The sequence below is a fragment of the Nematostella vectensis genome, chromosome 5, assembly GCF_932526225.1.
Source record: "Nematostella vectensis chromosome 5, jaNemVect1.1, whole genome shotgun sequence".
Taxonomy (NCBI): domain Eukaryota; kingdom Metazoa; phylum Cnidaria; class Anthozoa; order Actiniaria; family Edwardsiidae; genus Nematostella; species Nematostella vectensis.
Genome location: NC_064038.1, coordinates 3,366,737 through 3,389,352, shown reverse-complemented (window position 1 = coordinate 3,389,352; position 22,616 = coordinate 3,366,737). Strand labels below are relative to the sequence as shown.

General features: G+C 40.6%; 3 protein-coding genes across 4 annotated transcripts; 2 read left to right on the top strand and 1 right to left on the bottom strand.

Moving 5' to 3' along the window:
* The first annotated feature begins 3,991 nt into the window (after positions 1 to 3,991).
* On the top strand, positions 3,992 to 10,062 carry LOC5501792. Its single transcript, XM_001622998.3, has 7 exons — positions 3,992 to 4,330; positions 4,518 to 4,668; positions 6,788 to 6,892; positions 7,706 to 7,767; positions 7,836 to 7,905; positions 8,216 to 8,615; positions 9,063 to 10,062. The coding sequence occupies exons 1-7, from the start codon at positions 4,169 to 4,171 to the stop codon at positions 9,271 to 9,273; spliced, it is 1,161 nt and encodes a 386-aa protein (XP_001623048.1). The 5' UTR covers positions 3,992 to 4,168; the 3' UTR covers positions 9,274 to 10,062.
* A 537-nt stretch (positions 10,063 to 10,599) lies between these two features.
* Positions 10,600 to 22,599, bottom strand: LOC116608993. The gene is made up of 11 exons (XM_032370083.2): positions 22,468 to 22,599; positions 22,125 to 22,196; positions 19,478 to 21,201; positions 18,391 to 18,702; positions 17,444 to 18,101; positions 12,611 to 12,679; positions 12,224 to 12,286; positions 12,066 to 12,140; positions 11,920 to 11,982; positions 11,587 to 11,661; positions 10,600 to 11,300 (listed from the first exon to the last, which is right to left on the bottom strand). The coding sequence occupies exons 3-11, from the start codon at positions 21,182 to 21,184 to the stop codon at positions 11,239 to 11,241; spliced, it is 3,084 nt and encodes a 1,027-aa protein (XP_032225974.2). The 5' UTR covers positions 21,185 to 21,201; positions 22,125 to 22,196; positions 22,468 to 22,599; the 3' UTR covers positions 10,600 to 11,238.
* Positions 11,934 to 17,448, top strand: LOC5501793 (two pore potassium channel protein sup-9). Of its 2 annotated transcripts, XM_001622999.3 has the most exons (5): positions 11,934 to 13,640; positions 14,515 to 14,576; positions 14,959 to 15,315; positions 15,701 to 16,049; positions 16,234 to 17,448. In XM_001622999.3, exons 3-5 carry the CDS (start codon positions 15,021 to 15,023, stop codon positions 16,523 to 16,525), a joined length of 936 nt encoding a protein of 311 aa, XP_001623049.1. In that variant the 5' UTR covers positions 11,934 to 13,640; positions 14,515 to 14,576; positions 14,959 to 15,020; the 3' UTR covers positions 16,526 to 17,448. The 2 variants fall into 2 exon arrangements, with proteins under 2 accessions (XP_001623049.1, XP_048583403.1); XM_048727446.1 differs by having other exon boundaries at positions 11,934 to 14,576.
* Positions 22,600 to 22,616: the final 17 nt, after the last annotated feature.

Sequence of the window (22,616 nt, the reverse complement as noted above, 5' to 3'; positions counted from 1 at the left end):
CTTAAGTGGTAGAAACTCGGCTACAACGTCATCACCAATTAGCTCTTCTTTTTGTGATCTTTGTTTTTTTTCGCTGTCCATTTTAATGCCCCAGTTACTAAACCACCTGTCGTAGCGAAACAAATACTTTAGGATCTGTTGCTATATCGACCAATTATTTCGTTACTAACAAAGGATTAATTAGGATTTTTATAAATAAAAACCTACCGCCTAAGCTTTCCAAGGGCAAACCAAGGTAGGCGGAGGTCAGCTTTCATGGCCAAGGCCTCTCCCTCTGGAATCTGCAAGATGAGTTCCTTGCCAAGGGCTTTCTTTAGAACTACCTCGCCCTCATTCTTCTCCTTTTGTCGCAGGTGATGGATGTCCCTCTCCCCACCCGCGCTTAGCCTCCCACCGACCTTCTGTAAATGAGAGACCCTTCTTCTCAAATGCCGGGCAGAAACCTCGTCATTTGGCTTTTGGGAATTTGGCGTGTGTTTTAACACCAATGACTGTGGATCAAAAACACTAATAATCTTATTTTGACAAGAAGAAATGGTCAAATTTAATGTGTTTTTTTTTTGGGGGGGGGGGGGGGTATTTACCTTTCCGCGGCATGGTAGTGAGACGGTTTGATCAGATGAGCGCTTCAAAAGTTCTCGCACCACTGCAGTCCCCAGTTCGGCGACCTCCCTATTCATTTTCTCATCTCTCAGGTCTTTTAGGGCCTCGCTGATTGTCTGGGATGGCTGCTGTTGGGCGACGTTTGGGGGGCGCTGCCTTCGCTTGGTCGACATTCATGTTCCCCACAATGCTGATATTGTACTTCCTTTCCGCATCCTTTGCACTTTGACTTTCTATCAGACCAACTTTTTGATGTCGTCCCCGGAACTGAGGCTTGTTCTACAAACCAGGCACGAAGAGTTTACGGCAAGGGCTTGCGTAAGGCACGCGCCACAAGCATTATGCGTACAGATTGTCTCGACCGGTTTGTCCAATAGCTTGCCGCAAATTGGACAATAGAAGTTGTCTTTTCGGACTTCGTTCAACTCAAACCGTTCTGAAAAATTGTCAATCCGTCGACTTGCAATCTCTTTTGTCACATCGGCTATTTGATCTTGTAACGCCGCAACAGAGTCTACAAAGGAGGTCCGTCGCTGCGCTTTTCTTGTGTTTCCACCACCTCGCTTTAACTTTTTTGGTCTCCCTCCTTTTCTTGCAAACTCTTCTTTTTCGCAAGTACTTCAAGCGTCAGTGTGTTTTTCCCAAAAATAAGGACGAAACAGCTGTCCATGGTTGCCGAACTGCACGGGTAATAGACTGTGCTAGCGTCCCGTCTTGGCCCGACTGGTGCCAATGTGTGCGTATGCTAGTGTGCTTTTAAAGTCCACATTTATGTATACATACTCGCAAGGATAGTTTGGCTATCCGACGGAGTTTTAGACTAGCAAAGGTCGCATGCGTGATCCGCACAATTGGCATCACGCTAGCCCGGTCGCAGCTCTAGATCCCACATGGATCTAAGCTGTGGTTTAAAGCACTTCGTTCGAGTCGAAGTCGCCCTGCAGTTTTTTTGCCGATGAAGTTTAACTGAGGCAAACCGGCTATGCCATGCTGACGAGTCCTAATAAGGACGAAACAGCTGTCCATGGTTGCCGAACTGCACGGGTAATAGACTGTGCTAGCATCCCGTCTTGGCCCGACTGGTGCCAATGTGTGTATGCTAGTGTGCTTTTAAAGTTCACATTTATTAAACTAAACCCTGCGCGCAGGGTTGACTGGGATACCTGAGATCTGCAACTTTGTTTGGGCACTGTGTTGTGACATGTTTGACAAAGATTCTACTGCCCACTTTGGATATAATAATAAAATATATAAAGACTCTTGGTTTTTATTGTTAATGCCACATCACAACACTGATTGGGGCAAGAAAGGTACAAAACATCATATATTGAGGTCGGGGAGGGGGGGGGGGGGGATTCAAGGTGTGCTCCATGAAAGTAGATGGGGCTGATCACTAAGGGGTTAATCTATTTTAACACCCAAAGTGAGTCATATTAACAATATAATTTTATTGAAATGTATTATTTCATTTACGTAAGTGCCAAGTAAACAACAACATTTTTTTTCGAATTCAAATGAGAGGGCTATAGAATATCCAGACTATTGAAATTTGAGCGTATACATATTTTCAAGATCAACAACACACACAAAGTTCAAACAATTCTCTAAATTTTATTGAAAATGTAAAAATAAAAATAAAATGACAATGATGGTATAAAGGTTTTTTAGGGAAATAGACTTATCTAAAGGAAGCACCAAAATACATTTACATTGATGAAAACTGCTCGATATTCTAATGTAACTTGTCTCAATTTGAATAGAATCAAAAAGCCCAAACTGTCGCGATCTCGTACCAGAACAATGAATACAATATTGTCTCAATTTGAGTTACACCTATGCTCCGGGGGGGGGGGGGGGGGGGGGGGTTCTTACCATGTCAACTTGATAGGGATGCTCATTGTATTTTTAGGGGTCAAAATCGGGCCTCAGGTATTTTTTAGGGGGTATCCGAGGAAAAAAAACTTTCCTATTAGAACTGGTATTTTTAAGGCTCCTGAGGTATTGTTTAGGGTAGCAATTTTTGGTCGTGCAGGTATTTTTTGGGGGTATTTTTCGAATTTTCCTACGAGGATCTCTATCACTTTTACTTTGAAGACACCCCCCCCCCCCCCCGGGCCTATGCTGTTCTTTATTGAAATCGACAAAAATGATGTCATTCAATGAGAGAGATCAAGGTATTTTATAGTAAGAAAACAAAATTCATCTTTATGGGTAGCCTGTGTATCAGGCGATTTTATTTTCAAAAGTTGGAGAGGAAAAATAAAAGTACGCCTGACACACTAGACGCGACGCCTGCCGCCCCTTTTCAGGCCACTGTCAAGATACGTCGGCTGTCAATTTTCCAATGACTCGCGTGGTGGCACAATTAAATACCCAAATCAAATTATAAACAGCATTTATGTAAATCAAAACTACATTGGTGTTATATGCAAGGGTAATAATTTAGTAACGACGAACCCCGGTTAGGGTAACATTATGCTAAATGATTTGAAACGCAAAGATAGTTCACAGCTCAGGAGATTCACTAAATTACTACAGGATATTCACATCATCAATTTACTACAGGCTTTTTCGTCTAAGCTCACTCGATCAACAACCCGCGGGAAGTGCCGCAAACAATCCCAAGCATTCGTCGTGCTCTTACAGACAAATTTCTTGAATATTCGGCGCCTGGTCTGTCTAAAAATTTGATAACTACTACTAAAGATGTCCGTAGTATTAAGTAGCTTCTACGAAATCAATATTTTCAGCGCCTTAGGTATAACTAGTAGGACTTCGCTTCAAAAAATGATACCAATGAGAAATAAACACACGCAATGATCAGCCTTGGCAAGACATTTGAACATCTAACCTGAGTATCAGGAGGAATTTTAATTTTTCCGAAAAAATGAGGAGAGGAAAAATATATATTTTTGATGTTATAGAAAACGATTTCTTTGATTCTAACGCAGGGTCAAAAGCAGAATACTCAGAACGAGCAGTCGACGGGTTAGGGTACTATATATAGCTGATATAGTTTTTACCAATCAGGAGCCATGCCGGAATTCGGCATGAGAACATGCGATTTTAACAGTACTTTTATCAGGCCCTTGTCTTGTTTCTCGCCGGCGCGATAGAAACATAGGAGGGCCTGATACTCAGGTTACTTTATGGGAAGCCGGTCAAGCGTCCGATGCGAGTAGCCTATTCTTTAGGATTAAGAGAATCATGGTCTCTTGTTTAGCTGCCTTCAACCAAAAAAGCATTATAATATAAACAAAAGGTTTACCAGAGCTCAAAAGTATTTATTGTTCACTTTTCAGGAGCCCACTCAAGTGCTAATCAATAATACCTGTCACGCATTGTGCCATCAGCCAATCACGTTACCTCTTCACATTGCCCTGACGACTATTTCGTTTACAGCTTGGACGGGTTGCACGAGTGAATATCGGGCATCAAATCGAGAAGTAACTATAACACGGCTGTTACAATCTAAGATAACAAATGCATTGATTCATGTCTTACGAATTGACTTTACAATTCGCTTGATTTATTAACCAAGGGCTTGAATTCCAACGTTTCCAAAATGCCTCAGTGGGTCGAACTTCCTCCGAATTTAGTTCCCTGCAAGAACACCAAGGGAAAATCTATCTATCAAACAGACTTTTCCAGCAAAAGGCCGGGATTTCAGGTACACCTGATGAAGGCTCGGGGTACGGGAAGCTCACATCACCCTCGACTACCAAAGGTCTGTAACTATTTTATTCCTCAATAGCTAGACATAAGCTACTCCTCTGTTGTTACGTGTGTGTTTTGGTATCTAGTACTGCTCTCAACTGTTGTGTAAAAGTTAGCGCGTCAACACTTTGGGCTAAGAGCGTAAAATCTTTGTGCTAAAACTTTATTAATCTGAGTTGATTGAAATGTTTCCATAGGAGCCAAGTCGTTCTTCTATGCGCGCATCGCAAACTGGTGATTACATGAACTTCAAAGAAGAATACGAGAGGTCACTGGCCGCAGCAACAGGGAAAAAGATATCCGAGTTACACTACAAAATGCCCCAAAGTGCCTCTTCCTCTACAACAGGTATAAATCTAACTGAATTCTAAATGCGCTGAAGTCAAGTTAATTTAAAATAGCTCACACATCAATTTTTAATGAGTAAAGGATTTAAATTTATTATTTATCGGGTCAGTTTGAAGCGCTAATTGACTGTAACAGGGCATCCGTTATCGCAAATTGATCAGATACAATAGGAACAATTGTGTCAGAGTAAGAAAAAAAGTGACATCTTTTTTTTTTCTTATCAAAGTTAATTACTCTTAAATGATTTTTTTTTCTTGTTCTTTGATTTGAAAAATGACTAGTTTCCTTTATTTATTAGTTTGGTAGAAAAACTCAGAATTTGACTCAAAACTACAGATTATGCATAATTGCAGTGACTTGAGCGTAGGTTAATGAATCGCTAAACAACTCACTTGATATACTTCGGTTGCTAGACTAAAACCTAATTTGATTGTCCAACACAATGGTGTTATCTTTATCCTACCACTGTTTTCTTTACTATAGAAAGGCGAAATACATCTTTTATTATGAAAAAAAGACATCAGCTCAGCTCAGACAGATAGAACGGACACGAGTTCGGATGTTTTTTCCAAGCTCAAAACATACTAGAATTGACGCTTCCCTTTATGTTAGGTAATTGTTTAAATAACTTGAAAGATTCTTTTATAAACTAAATAAGATCCGGGAACTAATTTGATAAAAAAGATAAACCCAAGACAGATATTTTTAATCAGAACGCTTGACGAAATGCGAAGAAGAAAAATATCGCTTTTTCATTTTTCGACATTCAGGCGTCTGTTTATGAACGTTTAATCCCCTGCCTTTGTGATATAGGCAAAATGCTTACATCTAATACTTTTCAACAACTCGCTAATCTAGGAAATCTATTCTTGCACTAATTTTCATATTTTTCTCTGGGATAATACTGCATTGTGTACTCGTTACAAAAGCGAACTGTAAATGACACAATAAGTACAGCAAGATGAATTAATGCTAATAATACTCTTGAAAAAAATGTCTTATTGACTCACAATAACCATTTAGTCCGTTGTTGCCTAGTGACGCCTTTGCAACGCAGTCGAGAATATTATTCTCACGCAAACAGATAGTCTCCCGTGAAGCCGTCCTTTGTGTCAGTCACAAAGGGAAACTAACAAACAGTAAGATTCCTAAAAAATATCACGCAAATTTTAAGTTCCGTTCTCACTGCGTGTATATCTGAATTCTTCAAGGAGGATAATGATTTTTTTATTTCACTTTACTTTAGACATCAATTTTGGTATAACAAAAAGTCCCCTTGTTTACACGAATGCTCATTTTATAATCGAAACTGCCTTTTGGACGATAGGAATTCGTGTCTGTGGGAGTCAGAAAGCTAAATAAATAAATCGAAAACAACAACACCCCTTTCCCAACCCCTCCCCCAACCCCTCCCCCAACCCCTCCCCCAACCCCTCCCATCAATTGCCATTTGGGCAAACTTCTTTAGCGGAAGAAAACCCAGATCCGACCCTAATGTCTCGATCTTTCCTGTCTGTCGCTAGAAATTCCTTCATTGAAAATGGTTTGAACAACTTACTCGTTAGCGGCATTAATGCCACTAACAAGTAAGTATGTATGTAGTAAGTATGGAAAAAACGTCAAATAAACGCCGTAATTATTGGAAATTATGGATCTTTTTTTTTTGGGGGGGGGGGGGGGGTGGGGGGAATCCGAACTAATTCTTCCCGGAGGTGGGGAGTTCTTTGATAAAAATCTGAACACCCCCGAAAAAGAAGGATTTTTTATGCCTTTGCAGTATTGTCAGGGCATGTTTATTGCCGTATTGGCTACATACCAGACTGATCTAGCTGATGCTTTATAGTTTTGTCTACAAATAGCACATCTATTGAGAACCGAAAGTGGACCTTCGGCCGTTGTGTGTGTGGATGGGGGGGGGGGGGGGGGGGGTTGTTCGCACCCCCTGCACCCCCCTCGGGCCTGCATTAGGCCATGACGCGTATCATTTTATTTGATCTCTCAGATGCAGTGCAATGCAATTCGACGCGCGCCGGTATTTGACTCTATTGACAGCGGAGTTTTTATTTTTCTTGTATTTTTCTTGTATTTTTCTTGTATTTTTCTTGTATTTTTCTTGTAGGTTCTGCTGTGTACAGGGAGGTGTTATCACAATACATGAAACCGAGTCTGGAGATGGTCGAGAAGGCCTGGAAGGGAGAGACCTCAGCTACTAAAAGAGACCGAGGTATGATGCTGCCCACACTGATGAAAAACAAAGACGTTTATGCCTTTATCTTGTTGAATGATGTTTTGCTGGGTGTGATCGCGCGCACCCCTTGCCCCGCGGCCCCTAAAAAGTGTCGGTCTTTTCCATAGGAATCGTCAAATTTTAGGCTTTTTGCATATTCTATTGATACCTGCGCATCCACACATGGCAAACCCCGGCTAGGTGCCTGATCGTGCCCTGGATGGCATATTGGTTGTTGGCGTTTATTGTTGGCGATGATCTCAGCGTGAGTGATGCAAATATTTTCAAAAATTATAAAGAAATGACCAGTAGGGGCGTAGCATTGCCCCCCCCAGTATTTTCCTAAGGTTTCTGTTCTGCCCCCCCCCCCCTCCTCCCAATATTTTGAGGAGCACTGATGACGCATGCGAATAGTTAAGTGGCGATGAAAAATGGTGTTACAGCGCAACCAGTAAAACCAGTAAAACCGTGAACACCTAAATTATGTGTGGAATGTTTTAACAATTAAAATTGTCTTCTAATGAATCAGACCCAGACGCGAGAATTCAGACACTGAGGCTTGAGACGTGTTTCTAGTTGACTGTTTGAATATCTCGCGAGTGATTGGTAGAAAGAAGCATTCCATATATATTTGTCGGTGTTCACGGTTTTCTTGGTAGCGCTGTAATGACAGTAGGGTCAATTGTAAAGATGATGTTGCTGGTGATGCTGATGACAATGGTGATGATGATGATTAGGATTACAATAAAGATGGCGATGATGAATGGTAATGATAACAGGATGATTGTGATTATTGGTAATTTCAAACAGACCGAACGTTCGGAATGTCTAGCAAGAAAGTTGAGATCGTACCAAGACCTCCACAGACAGAGGTAAACATATTTTTTGTTGTTTTTGTTGTCACCTTCTTAGAATAATCAAGATTTTTCTTGCATTTTAGAAAACAAAAAAGACGCCATCCCGTGTTTTACCTGGGATGTCCCATTGGCTAAATCAGTCAAACGAGTATGGTAGGTAAACCAGTCAAACGAGTATGATAAATCGACCAGTCAAACGAGTATAACAAATAAACCAGTCAAACAATTATGATAAGGAAACAAGTCAAACGGGTATGATAAAAAAACCCAGTCAAACAAATATGGAAAAAACGATTAAATTTTTAAAACTTTTCAGGTGATTGGATGTCATTCCTTATTTTCCAGCAGTCTCTGTTCTCTTCAAGTAGCAGCACTCACCAACACCCGCCATGACATAGCGCGATTTAATTGTGCCTAACTTACTGGACAACACAACCCTAAAATTTGACATTTATGTTCATAGAAAAAGCGGTGGTCTACAACTTTATGAAACATGTAACCAAGGCAACCGACAAAAGCTCTCCACCTCGCCCCAGCACTCCGCAGCATGGTCGGCGCGGCAGCACACAGCAATCCAGCCAACCTAAGTTCGTTAACGAGCTGTTTTACAAGCAGAGAGCAAAGAGCGCGCACTCGCAAAGACCCACCGATAAACTCCATCTACCACCACGGCCCAAGACGGTGGCTTCATTCAGACCAGAAGACTTTGCGAATGAGTCAGCCGAGCAGACCTGGGCACCAAAGACTGAGGATCATCGAAATGCGCATGATCGAGGTCACTTTGATCACGTGCACCACACTGATGGCACATGTGACCGCTGTGATTACTACAGAGTAAAGATGCTTTTGGAGTACCTCAACCGGTAAGACAGGTTTCACCAGCAGGCTTGACCTTTTTTAATTATTCACTCAAAAGTACTTAACATAACATAAGTAATTGCTTTGATCGGACTCTCCAGTCTTAAAAACCAAACAATACTCTTTAACTGATATGAGTCTTAATGTATAGACTTCCCGAAGTCCATTGATTTCTCAGTCTTTTATCATTTATCCTCTTATCTCAGCACATTGCGGGGTGTGTTTCGTTTTTAGATTTACCATTGAGGGCATGAGCCAGGTTTTTATTGTCCCCTATCCCTAGTATTTCCACATTTTTTTCTGTTCCCCAACGAAGCTAGAAAAGGGCACACTTCCTCTTGCCCTCCCCCCCACCCTCTTGCCCTCCCCCCCACCCTCTTGCCCCCCCCCCCCCCCCCACCCTCTTGCTCTCGTTCCATTCTAATTTTGTACCTCGTTTACATTCTCCCTAGGCAAGAGCCTGGCCTGGGAGAGGCCACTTTGCGTCACCTCCTGCGACCGCGTGTGGACCCCCCGCATGAGCATCCCGCCTACGACTACGACTACATCCACGAGAATTCCTTCTTTACAAACACGAGCGCAAGGGATCGTGGGTACTTTATCATCGCGCCGGACTGGGTCTCAGAGCGCAAGGGCATTCAGCCTGTCAAGTACCGCGCGTAGCCTAGGTACGAGTCTCATCACTCGCATTGGGTTCTCGCCTTGTGTTACTTTAGTTTTGTTTGCTGGAGACAAATGCGATGATGTATGTCCCTGCGCCAAAGGTTCTCGTGCCACAAAATACCTGAATGCGCGGAGAACAAGTGAATGCTATGGCTTAGCTTAGATTGTGACGTGCGCTAAAGTGGCCACCAAAACAATTGACACGAACATCATAACTAGGAGGTTGTCCACCAAGCGCGTGTCTTATCAGATAACACGTTTCTCACATCCTTGTTGGCTTATTTCCTTTAACTGTCAAACTGGCCACGGTAGCGCGCGTCGCATGGCCACACTCGATCTATTATCCTAACATTGGCTGCCCTCAGGCTTTAGTGCGCCTTCATCGTAACAGCAATGAGATCAACAATTTGGAAGTAGCATTTGTTTTTGCCTCTGAAAAAAGTGCGCTTACTTGCGTTATGGGGTTAAAATCAGTTCACATACTAAATGCCATGTTTTATATCAATTCGCAAACCACTGAGATTGGTTTGATAGACTATATGTTCATTATCGTTGTTGGTCGACTGTGAAGCTTATGTATCAGGTTGATATAACTGTTCGATGTGAACTCTTTTGAAAGATTTGTACAAAACGCATGAGGTAACTTTACGTGTTATTTATCAGATTATCTACAAAAAGTGAAAATATTTCCTTTTTCCATATTTGTTTGGTAGAATCTACTGTAAAAAGTAATGTCATGATAATATATTCACAAAAACTGTTTAAAATAAATATTTCCCTACACTCTAACTTGTGTCATGTATTACGTTTCTTTTCTTCGTTATTAGAAAAGAAGAAAGAGGGGGTTAGGGGTGGTGTTATGGGCAGGACTACAAAACTCAAAGGGGCCAAAGACGCCATGATTATTATTAGTTGGTCCCTCCCTTTCCGCAGGCCCTTCTTATATTGAGACAGTAAGGCTCGTCGTATCATCCATGTGCCGTATTCGCAAATGCCTGCAGATAAAGATAAAAGAATCGACCTTCTTGGTTAATTTGCATGAATACGGCTTGAATAATAAATAATAATTTATGGTAAATAAGGCATTTAAACTAATCAAGACCTGGAGACACACACAGAAGTAAAGGATTGATGAAGACTAAAACAAGACGCACCCCCCATAAATTGGAGTAAGGCAATTCATAAAATTTAACTCCACCCTCCCCCTCACAGTTGCTGTTTAGATGCATAGATAGGAGTAAGGAAAATCAACATTAATGGCATTAAACCATCTTTATTACCACGAGATGTATAGATAGGCAAATCAACAGGACAAGTCAACATTAATAGCATTAAACCATCTTTATTATTACGAGATGTATATATTATGTTTTACATAGTTGTTTAAAATAGTTTTTATCAGAAAGAAGTAAAATACATCAATGTTTTCTTTGAATATATATAAAATATTCTTAATTTATAATATACAGTCTTAATCGAAAAAAATCGATTCTTTTATTCTTACTCTCCCCCACCTTTCTCCCAGATTCGTTACTGAAACGCCTGAAAACAACAACACCTTCTAAAAATTCTCCTATAGTCTCCCACGCTATTATTATAAGGCTACGAAGTCTCTCTGAAAATGAGTCCCTCTTCACCCCCACTGCGGAACAGCTATAATCGGCAGTGATCATCTTCTATCTTCTCAAGATCTGAGATCCTAAATATCTCTCTCTGAATCTTAATGTTTTCCCCCTTCTGTCCGCCATAGCTAGTTCTCACAACTTTTTAAGTATTCGAAAGCTGGGTCTGAAGGAAGTGTTGAGATGAATAGTAACAGTAACAGTAACATCCTTCTCGTGATATTCAACGAACACTAATCAACAATTACACTACGTCCCTTTACTGATAGCCCTCGGTAGGCGATCATTTCCTGTTGGATGTTCTTCATCATAAGAGTATGCATATCTAATAATCCATTTGCCTTTAAGGTTTTTCCTGCTTAATGTTCGAGGTGTAACACACTCCACTCGCGAACGCTGCAGAGCCTGTTAACAGATAAACATAAATTTTAAATCATTACTCATTTTTTAATCATTACGATGAAATTTCAAGAAAGCGAATAACCAGGTTTCATTTGGTGTTAACCAATTACCAACTACCATTCAGAATAATGATGGAACAGGAAACTTGGATGCAAATGGTCACTCTCCCAACTAATTTATGACCTATTATGACAATAATGCTGACAAACCCGCGGGGTGACCTTTTGGAGCGCCCGCAAAGTACGCTGGCTTTTCAAGCATGACAAACCCACGTGACACTGCCCCTCACCTTTGAGTTCAGTGATCTCGCTCTCGAGCGCCTCGCGCGTCTCCCTCTCTTTGCGTATTTGATACTGGTATGAATCTAAGCGGTAGAAAAGTACGCCAAGGATTATTGTGGGCCTTCGATGGTTTGAAATTTCATTTTTCTTCGCCCAACAGCCAAACCCCCCTCCCCCTCTCAGTTATAAATTAAAAATAGTAGCCCGTCACATTTTCATGGTGGTAAAAAATATCGCTTGAAACAACATAAAATAGGGAAATGAAGATTGTGAATATGGTACCCTTAAGGATATGATATGATTTGGCCTGATTGCCATTACAGACAAAGGTTTTAGCTTACCGTGTAATATTTTCATTTCAGATTCTTTTCTCTGAAGATTCTTCAAAAGTTCTTCATTTGAAGCTGCAGCAAATAAAAAACGAAATGTAAAGACGGATGAACAGAATAAACAGACAATCGGCCGGAAGGACAGACAGACAGATCACCTCTGAGCTCGGCGGATTCTTGTTCTACTTTGCGTCGTTCCTGTCGCTCATGCGCCACTTGCTGCTGGTACGCATCTGCGTAAGTGCAAAACACATGCCAATCATACATGAGCAGCCAATAACAATCGAAGTCTAACAAACTGTCCAATCACAATTACCGTGTAGTATTTTCATCTCCGTCTCCTTTCGCTGCAACGTTGCTGCAATCTCGTCTTTCTCGGCTGAGGAAAAAGACAAAAGGAAAAAAATAAAATAAAATAGTCAATTCATTACCAAGGTGCTCTTGAGAAGAGAATAAAACATCTTTGTCGTCTTTTGCTTCAATAAAAATTCCTTGACTTGAATATTGGTATTCCCACACAAACTTCTCTAACTAGTGACGTTGATGTCATTCGGATTACACGTTTCTTGCATAATAACTGCCTAAGGTGGCCACGGTAGCGCGCGTCGCATCAGATAGCGCATTTGTCGCATCCTCATGTTTAACTTCACAAAATTGCCAAGTTGGCCACGGTAGCGCGCGTCGAACTGCAGAAGGTATTTACCTTTAAGCCGTTTCCTCTCCGGGTCCGCCAAGTCGTCATCGCTTGCTCTTTTTTGTCCTCGGGGTGAATCTGAAAGAAGGTCGGAAGATAAGACTTCTATATAGCGGATACTTTGTTATAGACCTTTGTGGTTTCACTAGTACTTCTTGCAAAATAAAAAGGTTGAGCGGATGGAACGAAACAAAGGTGTTATCAACCTCGGTGAAAACCATGCTCAAGTGAATGGCACGGACCGACGTGAGTTGACAGACGTTCTGGATACCTTGCCAAGTACAGCATTGCTTGAATATAATACCGTTTCTAACTAGCTAGCTCGCTAATAGCTCGCTCAAATGTGAATCATGTGGCAGAAAAAGGGTGCCCTTCCTGCTTTTAGAACAATTAAGATATATTTTTCCAATATGCACTCAAAAGGTGACCAAATGACAAAAAAGGTCTAGGTCTAGGTCTAGCCAAACAAATGACAAATTTGTACAATGTTAAAAAAGTTGGAAAAAGCCCAATTAAATATACTTCCTACTTTCATATAAAATGAAATACAGTGTGTCTAATGACTAATGCCAGTGAGTAAAACATTGTGATTGGGTGAACGTGTGTGGTGTTACAAATTTTCCTCAACATCACAAATCCAATTTTAAAAATAAAACAACAAATCAGGCTTTAGCGTAATTAAAAAATAACTCACGTCGTCATATTAGGCAATCCATCAAATTTAATGTTTTCACTTTTTATGATTGTTTGTTGCCAAACAAAGGAAACACAGAAACATTACCTATGTATTTTATTATGGTATCCTTTTTAAATGATATAAGGACGCATTCTCACGCGCTCTACACGAGATTGAAAATTGTTATTTTTTTATAAGGTGATTGATTCTAAAATACAGGTAATTTAAACAACGCAGGCAATTCATAATAACACCTGCCTTATGGGCTGAACGAGTTTGCTGCCAGAACAGGGCCCAGGTTAAATATATAAACGCATAAAACAAGTTCAGTAACACTTCGTGGAGCAATAGATATTAAAAAGAGTAAGTACCATGAAGAAGAACAGTTTTATAAGCTGTGGTTTATTATGTACATGTCTCTGACAAATGTGACAAGAATATTGACATCCCCTGTGAAAAATATTGTGCAGCGCGCTTAATTTCACGCTTTGGTTTAATTATAACTTATAACAACGATAAGCTGAAAAACCTGCAAGGAATGGCGATGAACATGTAGTGTTCTTGCAGGATTTCAGTTTGTGTGCAGCATATTTTTCGATTTTAATCATTGAACTTCATCTTAAATCATTGAACTTCTTTTAATCTTTATTTATCTTTATATGATTAAAATGACACAGCGAATGCATTTCGGTAACCTTTTACTAGGTTCCATTAAAAAAATATTGGAAACCCTTTTTGTGAGGAAAAAGTTCACAAAACAAGATTGGTAACATAACACTAAAACTCATAGCAGGTAATTTCAACTTGTGATGTGTTTTGGTAACATGTACAAGGGACGCATGGAAAATAGAAAATAAAAGTTTCTGAAAGCAGGAATGCTATTCAGACTTGATGTCGTTATTTTATGTTCTATTTCGCACTAAACTAAAAAAATTGTTTGCCTATTTTTGCGCTAGGAAACTCTTCGAGTTTACAAAGCGAACATACACTAAATGAAACAAGTAATTTAGAGGTTCTTGAAAAATAGTTTTGTAACAGGAAATCAAACAGCAGTCAAGGTAAGTGGGAAAAAACCTATAAACGTTTTTGTAAATATAAGAAAATCAAGAAAATTAGGAAGAGAACTATTTGCCGAGCTCGTAAGAGAAACCATCACACGAAGAAATCGCTAGACAGATTACAAGAAATGACATATTATATTAATATACACTCGTTTTTATTGTTTGCATGAGTCTAGGAGGAAACTCAATAACTGAAGTGTGTTGTATTCTGCTATTGGACTGTGCAGTAAGTACCAGAGTAAGTACCATGAAGAAGAACAGTTTTATAAGCTGTGGTTTATTTTGTACGGAATACACGCGTAACTTATATTGATGGGAAAGGCGCCTATAAACAATCGCTTTGAAAGTACAACTTGAATTAAAAAAAAACAGGATAAGACATTGATGACGTAAACCACCACCACCCCCTCCAAAAGTGTTTTCAAAGAGCTATATTCAGCCATACCATATTACTGTCTCTCAATACTTATAGACAAAGTCTAAGAACATATCTCGAAATTACCATCTTAAAACAAAATTTAATGCTTCATTTACGAAATAAGTTGAAAATACCGCAATAGCTTCCCTATAACAGGCGATGGGAATGGATGCCTTCTCACACTTATTTGGTATTTTGCTAGGATGACAAAATGGCGGCAGACCAAGACAGTTTAAACATGTGCTGATATCCAGTGGATGCGGGATGTTTTCTCTGGTCAAGCGAGTGTTAATTCGACTCCTCCTGTGCCTGGCCTACATGTTCCTATTCGGCACAGTCATGTATCTAGTGGAGCGCCCTCATCAGGACATCAAGCAAGAGAAGCAGCAAAACCTGTCAAACCTGTTTGACCACATGAGGGCGAAGTACAACATGACGTCACAAGAATTTGAGAATTTCACCAGCATTGCACATGCGACACTGTCGCCTAACAACAAGGCCAAGTGGTCATACTTTCGAAATGCGATAAGGTTTATGGTGGCCTTGTGCACGACTGTTGGTAAGCTAGTTCAACGCGAGCTAAGTCAAGTAGGGCTAGAATTTAGCTTGCTCTGGGACAGTCTATTTTAGTATTAAGACATTATGATCAAGTGGCATTCTATTTTGTTCTTATTTTAGCAAGTCCGTATGCAGGGGAATATGACAATGTCAGGCGATAACCAATTAAAGGCTCTGGCCCATTTATAACCTTTTCGTTTGCGAATAATTAGCACACAAAAGCATCTTCCGGTCTTGGAACTGCCATTAGCTGTGAGCCAATAGCCGTTTGCAACTGAAGTTTTTTATGTAGGTGTATTCAATATAGGTAACAAGCATAGATTAATTGACAAAAATGATACAGAGCCTTCTTAAAAGTACTTAGGTAACATCTTGTTATCTTTCAGGTTACGGCGACCTCACCCCAACATCAACTCTCAGCCGCGCATTGACAATGCTCATAGCCTTGTTTGGAATACCGCTGATGCTTATGACATTGAGCTCATTTGGAGAGCTTTTCACTACAGCGATGGATAAGTTCATTATATTCCTAGACAAGACGATGCTCCCCAGAGCAACAAGCCCTGAGGGGGGAGGGGAGACAAGCCCTGAGGGGGGAGGTGAGAACTCGAAGTGGGCGGCGCCCCTGAAGAGGATGACGGGAATATTGCTTGTTTTGGTCATGTTTATTCAGATTGGAATTCTTATCACGAAGACGCTGACTCCTTGGTCATACGAGGAGAGCTTTTATTACTGGTAAGAATAATACTGGAGTATCAGTAGGTCCATAAACCTTGCGTTCTATTTCTGCATTATCATACTTTTCCTTGATAATTCAATGTTCTCTTGTAATTTTTTTATTGTAGACAATAATAAAGAAGTCAATGTCATGATTGACATACTTTAAGGCGAGTTTCATAACACAAGAATTTTTTTTCAGGTTCATAACGTTTACCACAATCGGCTTTGGGGACTACATCATAGAGAGAGACCAGGGAGACTGGGACCTAACTTATCGCGTGATGTCGATAGCGGTGGTAATCTACATGCTCGTAGGGCTGTCAATCATGACTAGCGCGTTTAGCGTTGCGATTGAGCTCTCGCACTCGTTGAGTATTGGGGAAAGATGTTTTCAAGATAAGAGCGAGGTTATAGAGAACATAAGCGCCGTGAAGACGTGCCGGGCATGTGGGTCTCCATGGAACGAGAACGCAAGAAGTGACGTGAACTAAACAGATATGATCACGTGCAAGACATGTGATCTCTATGGCCCGAGAACACATGAGCTAAGCAGATATGGTCACGTGGAAGATGTGAGATTTCAATGGACCAAGAACACATGAGCTATACGGATATGATCACGTGCAAGACGCGTGATCTCCATGGTCCGTGAACGCCAGCGTGAACGCATTAGCTTAACAGATATGACCACGTGCAAGACGCGTGAACTACATGGACCGAAAACGCATTAACTAAACAGATATGATCACGTGCAAGACGCGTGACCTAAATGGACCGAGAACGCATGAACTAGACAGATAAGATCACGTGCAAGATGCGTGACCTACATGGACCGAGAACACATGAACTATAAAAATATCATCACGTGCAAGACGCGTGACGTACATGGACGGAGAACGCATTAACTAAACAGATATGATCACGTGCAAGACGCGTGACCTACATGGACCGAGAACGCATGAACTAGACAGATAAGATCACGTGCAAGATGCGTGACCTACATGGACCGAGAACACATGAACTATAAAAATATCATCACGTGCAAGACGCGTGACGTACATGGACGGAGAACGCATTAACTAAACAGATATGATCATGCGCAAGATGTAAGATTTCAATGGACCAAGAACACATGAGCTATACAGTAAGATCACGTGCGAGACGCGTGATCTCCATGTTCCGTGAACGCCAGCGTGAACGCATTAACTATAAAAAATACGATCACGTGTAAGATGCGTGATATCCAAGGACCGAGAACACACGAACAATATTAAAAATATTTGAAAGAGTGCTTATTTAATATTTGGACCGTAGACTGTTGTCACTAGAACAGAAATGAATAGGCACTATAAAATTTATTTATTATAAATGCGTTTGTTTGGGATGAAAGTAAAAAGCAAACTTCTTACCTTGATCTTCGGTGCCAATATTTCGGCAACCCTGTGTAATTAGGGTCGGGGTGATCTGGGAACCATGCGACGAGCTGTTCACCCTCCTCGTATCCATAGGCATATGTATCCCAGGGGACATTGCCGTCATGCTCTCCCCAGTCTCACACGACTTTGGTTTGTTGTGGGTCCCGGTACCAACTTTTGATACATTCGCAAGGATTGGCGTTGAGACCGTCACGCTGTCACGCGTTGCAGAATGTGTTACCACCATGGTTGGTAAATCACTAGAGCTCAAACTTTTCGGCTTTGTATGCAAAGCCATTGACTCCTGCTGATCAGATGATATATTCTCCGCGCATTTTGCTCCTCCGTCGCTTTTGAGCTGATCCTCGTGTGGGTTCCCTGTGCTTGGTTCAGGGACATTCAGGTCGTTCAGCTTCAGAGGCGGAAGCCACTCAATGTACCCGAGTCTTGACGCGTTCTCCGGTGTGAGGTAATGCATAAGGAGTTTATCGGCGTCCGCCTTGGTTATAAATGTACACATACTCGGCCTCTTCAGGTCGCTTATTGCACGCAGCTGGTAGACTTGGGAATAGGAGTACTTGCGCTTGACAATGCCGAGTTTATCCATGTTGTAGCGGACTTGGACGCTCTGTCCATTCAGGACTTGTACCACCTGAGAAAGAAATTATAGTTTGAATACTAATTAAGTTAAGCAATCATATAAAAAAAAAAGTACCTCATAGATCGTACCTCGATCTATGAAAATTGAAGTAGAGAAAGCTACTGGTTTTCACATTAACAGAAACCAAATAAAAAAGCCTTGACCCTCTTTAGTCTTCTTAAAGTCTAGGGGTCGAATCTAGGAAGGTTCCGTGCGTGTGTGTCTCTTTTATCCTCTTAGGTAACCAAGGGAAGTATTATGTGCAAAAAGTACTATTAGTTATTGTTTATAATTCATTTACCTTGTGTGCGTCGGGAACAGATACCACAACCTCACCATTGATCAAAAAGGTGGAGATTTTCACCGGTTCGATGTTCTCCTCCTGAGGGGGTGTGGCAGGGTCAGGCGGGGCGACTGCCTCCTCCCTAGAAGGTAGGGCGTTGCTCTCATACCCCTCCAGTCCCACAGCGTCCGCCCACTGAATGAGCTGAAGCCTACTATCAGTGTTAAACACGTCGTACATCTTAAGGAGTCTGATGGCATCAGACTTGGTAATGTAGGTGCAGAGTGTTGCCTTGGAGTTGAGCGCATTGAGAGCCTTAAGCCTTTTCACCTGATAACGTAGAAAAAACATCATCTGTATACTGGCTATAAAAAACATCGTAAGGCGACACGGGCAGATGGCCCTCAGAGTTCGACACCTGAACATGAGGGGTCGTCTCGTACAATCAGAGGGACTTTACAGTGTGGCATACGCTATCATAGCCACTTTGAGAGATTTGTGAAGCGAACCAATTAAAACCATTGCTATCTGATTGATGTAAAACTAACTCGCCAAAGAGTGAGGCAAAGAATTGCTTCAGTGAACATTAGCCGATTAGGGGATGTTAAAATGATCCAGGTAATGGCGTTTGTGTCAAGCTAAATTGTGATCCTCGTATACAAATTGGCTAACTTTTATAAAACTTTTTTTGTGGCAACGCTATTTTGCGCAGAACTATAACCCGTTCACCTAATAACCTATCCAATACGGGACTTGCGCTAAGAGATCACGTGACTTCTTGGGTGGTAAACTATTGCGGCCTCAGGCTGTCAGCAGCAAAATAAAATCAACAAGCTTATTTAAAAACTTTATTATCGCTTACGAATAACGTAGAAAAAACATCATCTGTATATATTTTTTTAAAGGCAGATTTTATTTTCTTTTAAATATTTTATTTTTTCATTGTTCTCTGGCATGACGGGTGTGGTCATTTCTGTGTTTATTTGGGCTTGAATTACAACAAAAAGTCACGTGAAAACTTACATATTGTTGAATACTAAGTTCTTTTTAAAAAGTTTTCCTGCATTTTTAACATGATCAAATATTTATCAACAGCTTTAGATACCTGCATGGTTGAGAACCTTTGAGTGAAGATCTGCAGTCTCTGAAGATAGTAGCCAACCTGCACACTTTGTCCGTACAGGTGTATGACTATTTTATGGATATCAGGAATACACACAACTTCCTGTCCCTCTATAACATATGTGCGAATTACATTAGGGTCTGAGGAGCACGATAAGTCGCTCACACTAGATCCCGGGCTGCTCTGGCTGGGAGAATTAGACATTTGATCAGTAGGTGATAGAGACTTAAAGACAGTTGAAGATGAAGGTCCTTCAAACAAAATATTGCTAGGTTTTGCAGGATTAGGTGAGACTGGAGGATATTTAGAGGACCCTGTTATTGAGGAAGTTGAACCAGGTTCTACTTCACTTTCTTCAATGCCATCCACATCACAATCACCATCCCCATCCCCATCATTGTCATCATCCTTGTCTGACCTGCCAAAGACATCATCATCGTCATCATCATCATCAACTGGCACATTTATTTTATGTTTCTCTTCACTATTTGTTGTTCTCTCAAGTGTTGTAGCCCTTTCCATTATCTGCTGGTGAAATTCATGTAGTGAGTTATCTTCTGAAAGCTTCAGTGGCTCCATCCATCGCACCATAATCTCCACCCCAGCTAGTGCCTCAGCATACTGAAAAACCCTCTCTGCATCCTTCTTAGAGATGTAAAAGGAGGCACTTTGAACATCCGACTCATCAACATCAACGAAGTCCATCACCTGGTCCAGCTGCAAGGGAGTGAACTTTTTTTGGATAACACCTAGTTTTACTAATGACATAGAAACCGATTGTCCAAACAGGGCTTCAAATATCTTCTGAAGTTCAACTGTGCAGACAACAACTTGATCCTTGATAGTAAATGTGTGTAAGTCATCTGTTGCCATAGCAACTGGGGAGGAGTTAGGAAGAGGCAGTGCATCGTCAAGAAACTTATCTTCTCCAAGAGATCCCACAGACACTGAAGGCACATTAACATTTACATGAGGGAGAAATACTATACTTTCAGGATTTGATATCAAGTTTTCTTCTTTGTATTTTTCAAGAATACGCTTGAAATCGGCAACAGACATGAATGAGCAGCACTTGGCCTCAAGGCTCACAGCTCCCAAGTGCTTCATCCGGGTCATGTGCAGTGGCTGAAATCTAGATGTCACTATTGCCAACTTGTTGATCAAGCCCCGTAGAGCCGAGCAGGTGCCACAACTCTCTCGCAATACCTTGTAGATATCAGGAAGAGTTACTATCAATCGGCCGTCTAGGTTATAAGTTGCTATGGCATATTTCTGATTGTTAGCTATGCCTGGTTCAACAGCTTGTTCTGGGTTCAATGGGGAGAGAGTTGAATCACAAGAGAGCACTCCTAGGGCCAAGCTTTCCTTGACTTTATCCGTTTTCTGTTTGTCATCATTTTTGCTGAGCTTTTCTGGAAAACTGCTTGGTAGAACTTGGTCAATATCGCCATTGTCGCTATCATTATCTTTATCAACATATCCAACATCATCAACACTTGTGATATCAGCTGTTGACATCTTACACTCTGGGAACTCAAAGCCACTGCCACTTAGTGTTGTCGAGCTTGCTTCACACATTGTGTCAACATCACTGAACCAGGTGCTTATCTCATCATTTGAGTCCAGGCTTTTTGGTAAAGAGTCGCTAAATAGTGACTTCGCCTTATTGTCATGGCGATCTGACATCATGCGGAATGAGCGACAATCTAAAAAAAATAATGATAAAAAAAATCACCTAACGAAACAACAAGAAAAACATCAAAATTGAAGGCCAGAAACCCTCCCAAGTTTTGCAAGGGAAATCTCCAGGTTTTGAAGAATCAGTCTTTTTTTGATAATAATATCCTGCTTTTCGAAAAATATAATAGAACTACTCAAACTCTGAAGGGAAACATAACTTACTTTGAGTTAGCAAGGGTTTAAAGACAAAGATCAAATTAGCATGATGCATGGATTAAACAGTGAATCAAGGTGAATTTCAATGGCTTGTTTCAACTTTTGTTTCGTTCACTCAGTTCCATGCTGTAATTGCTCAAATAAACACAGTGTTAAATTCTGTATGGGCATTTTTTAAACACATTACACATTCCCTATAGGAATGTGTAATGCCCAATAGGAGGTTTAAGCCTTCTGAACCCTCCCCAAAGATCTGCTACTTTTGGTCATAGTTTAATATAGAGCATAGGTGAAATTATCCTTATCCCAGGCTGATCCCTGATATTCTGGTCAGGATGAGCCATGAGGCAGGATTGACTTGGGAGAGACAGTCCAGAGAAGGGCATTTACACAACTTCACCATCATGGACTACAGGAAACCCAAAACAGCACAGGAAAAAATGAATGCCAAAGACAAGGCTGCCCTTATCCATGGAACTCATAAACAACCATATGCTTTAAGAATAGGATGTGCTATAAGGTTGTTCTTTCGTCTTTTCACTTTGAACACAAAATATTTTTTTTCCATTTTCTCCTTTCATTTATTTTTCATAAAAAAAATAAACAAAAATCCTTCATTCATTTAAATATCTATCCCATAAAAAAATATAAACAAAATTATTCTAGTCATGCAACTATACAATTTATACAAACACTGCTAATGATATTCTGGTAACATTTTATTTGTACTTACATATTTGCTCTCTTGTCGCGTAATGTTTGGGTCAAATCCTTTGCTATTTGTTCCTCTTTGATCTCTAGTTTACTATTCGATTTGAAATACACACAAATTACTGATACATAGGATAGCCAAGTCTCTTATTAGAAATGACACGGATACTCAAATTAGCGGTCCACACTCCTCACATAGGTTAATATTACATGTTTTTAGGCAAACAATCAAGCAGTAAAGGATAAAAATTTCCTGCTAAAAATTAAAACCAATCGCTGTATGAAAAGTCCAATTCATATTTCATTTTGAAGTAATAGCCACATTCACAGATTTACAACTTATTTAATAAGCAGTAAATACTGACCTTCACGCTGTGTGAGTTACGATGTTGAGCATGATTTTCTCATTCAATCGAACAAAAGAAGCCATCTTTTCTTTGTCTTCATGCATCGTCTGCTCCGAAAGGTGCGAGCCAGGCTGGGGAATGGAACGAGCGATCAACCGGAAGTAAAA

Excerpts from the sequence above, each read along its gene's own strand:
- LOC5501793 (XM_001622999.3), top strand. The coding sequence starts at position 15,021 with ATGTTTTCTCTGGTCAAGCGAGTGTTAATTCGACTCCTCCTGTGCCTG. Across the intron at positions 15,316-15,700 it reads GGCCTTGTGCACGACTGTTG|GTTACGGCGACCTCACCCCA; the intron begins GTAAGCTAGTTC and ends GTTATCTTTCAG. Across the intron at positions 16,050-16,233 it reads GAGGAGAGCTTTTATTACTG|GTTCATAACGTTTACCACAA; the intron begins GTAAGAATAATA and ends ATTTTTTTTCAG.
- LOC116608993 (XM_032370083.2), bottom strand. The coding sequence starts at position 21,184 with ATGATGTCAGATCGCCATGACAATAAGGCGAAGTCACTATTTAGCGAC. Across the intron at positions 11,662-11,919 it reads TGAAATGAAAATATTACACG|ATTCATACCAGTATCAAATA; the intron begins GTAAGCTAAAAC and ends TCTACCGCTTAG. Across the intron at positions 11,301-11,586 it reads CGAGATCACTGAACTCAAAG|GCTCTGCAGCGTTCGCGAGT; the intron begins GTGAGGGGCAGT and ends ATCTGTTAACAG.
- LOC5501792 (XM_001622998.3), top strand. The coding sequence starts at position 4,169 with ATGCCTCAGTGGGTCGAACTTCCTCCGAATTTAGTTCCCTGCAAGAAC. Across the intron at positions 4,669-6,787 it reads TGCCTCTTCCTCTACAACAG|GTTCTGCTGTGTACAGGGAG; the intron begins GTATAAATCTAA and ends TTTTTCTTGTAG. Across the intron at positions 8,616-9,062 it reads CTTTTGGAGTACCTCAACCG|GCAAGAGCCTGGCCTGGGAG; the intron begins GTAAGACAGGTT and ends CATTCTCCCTAG.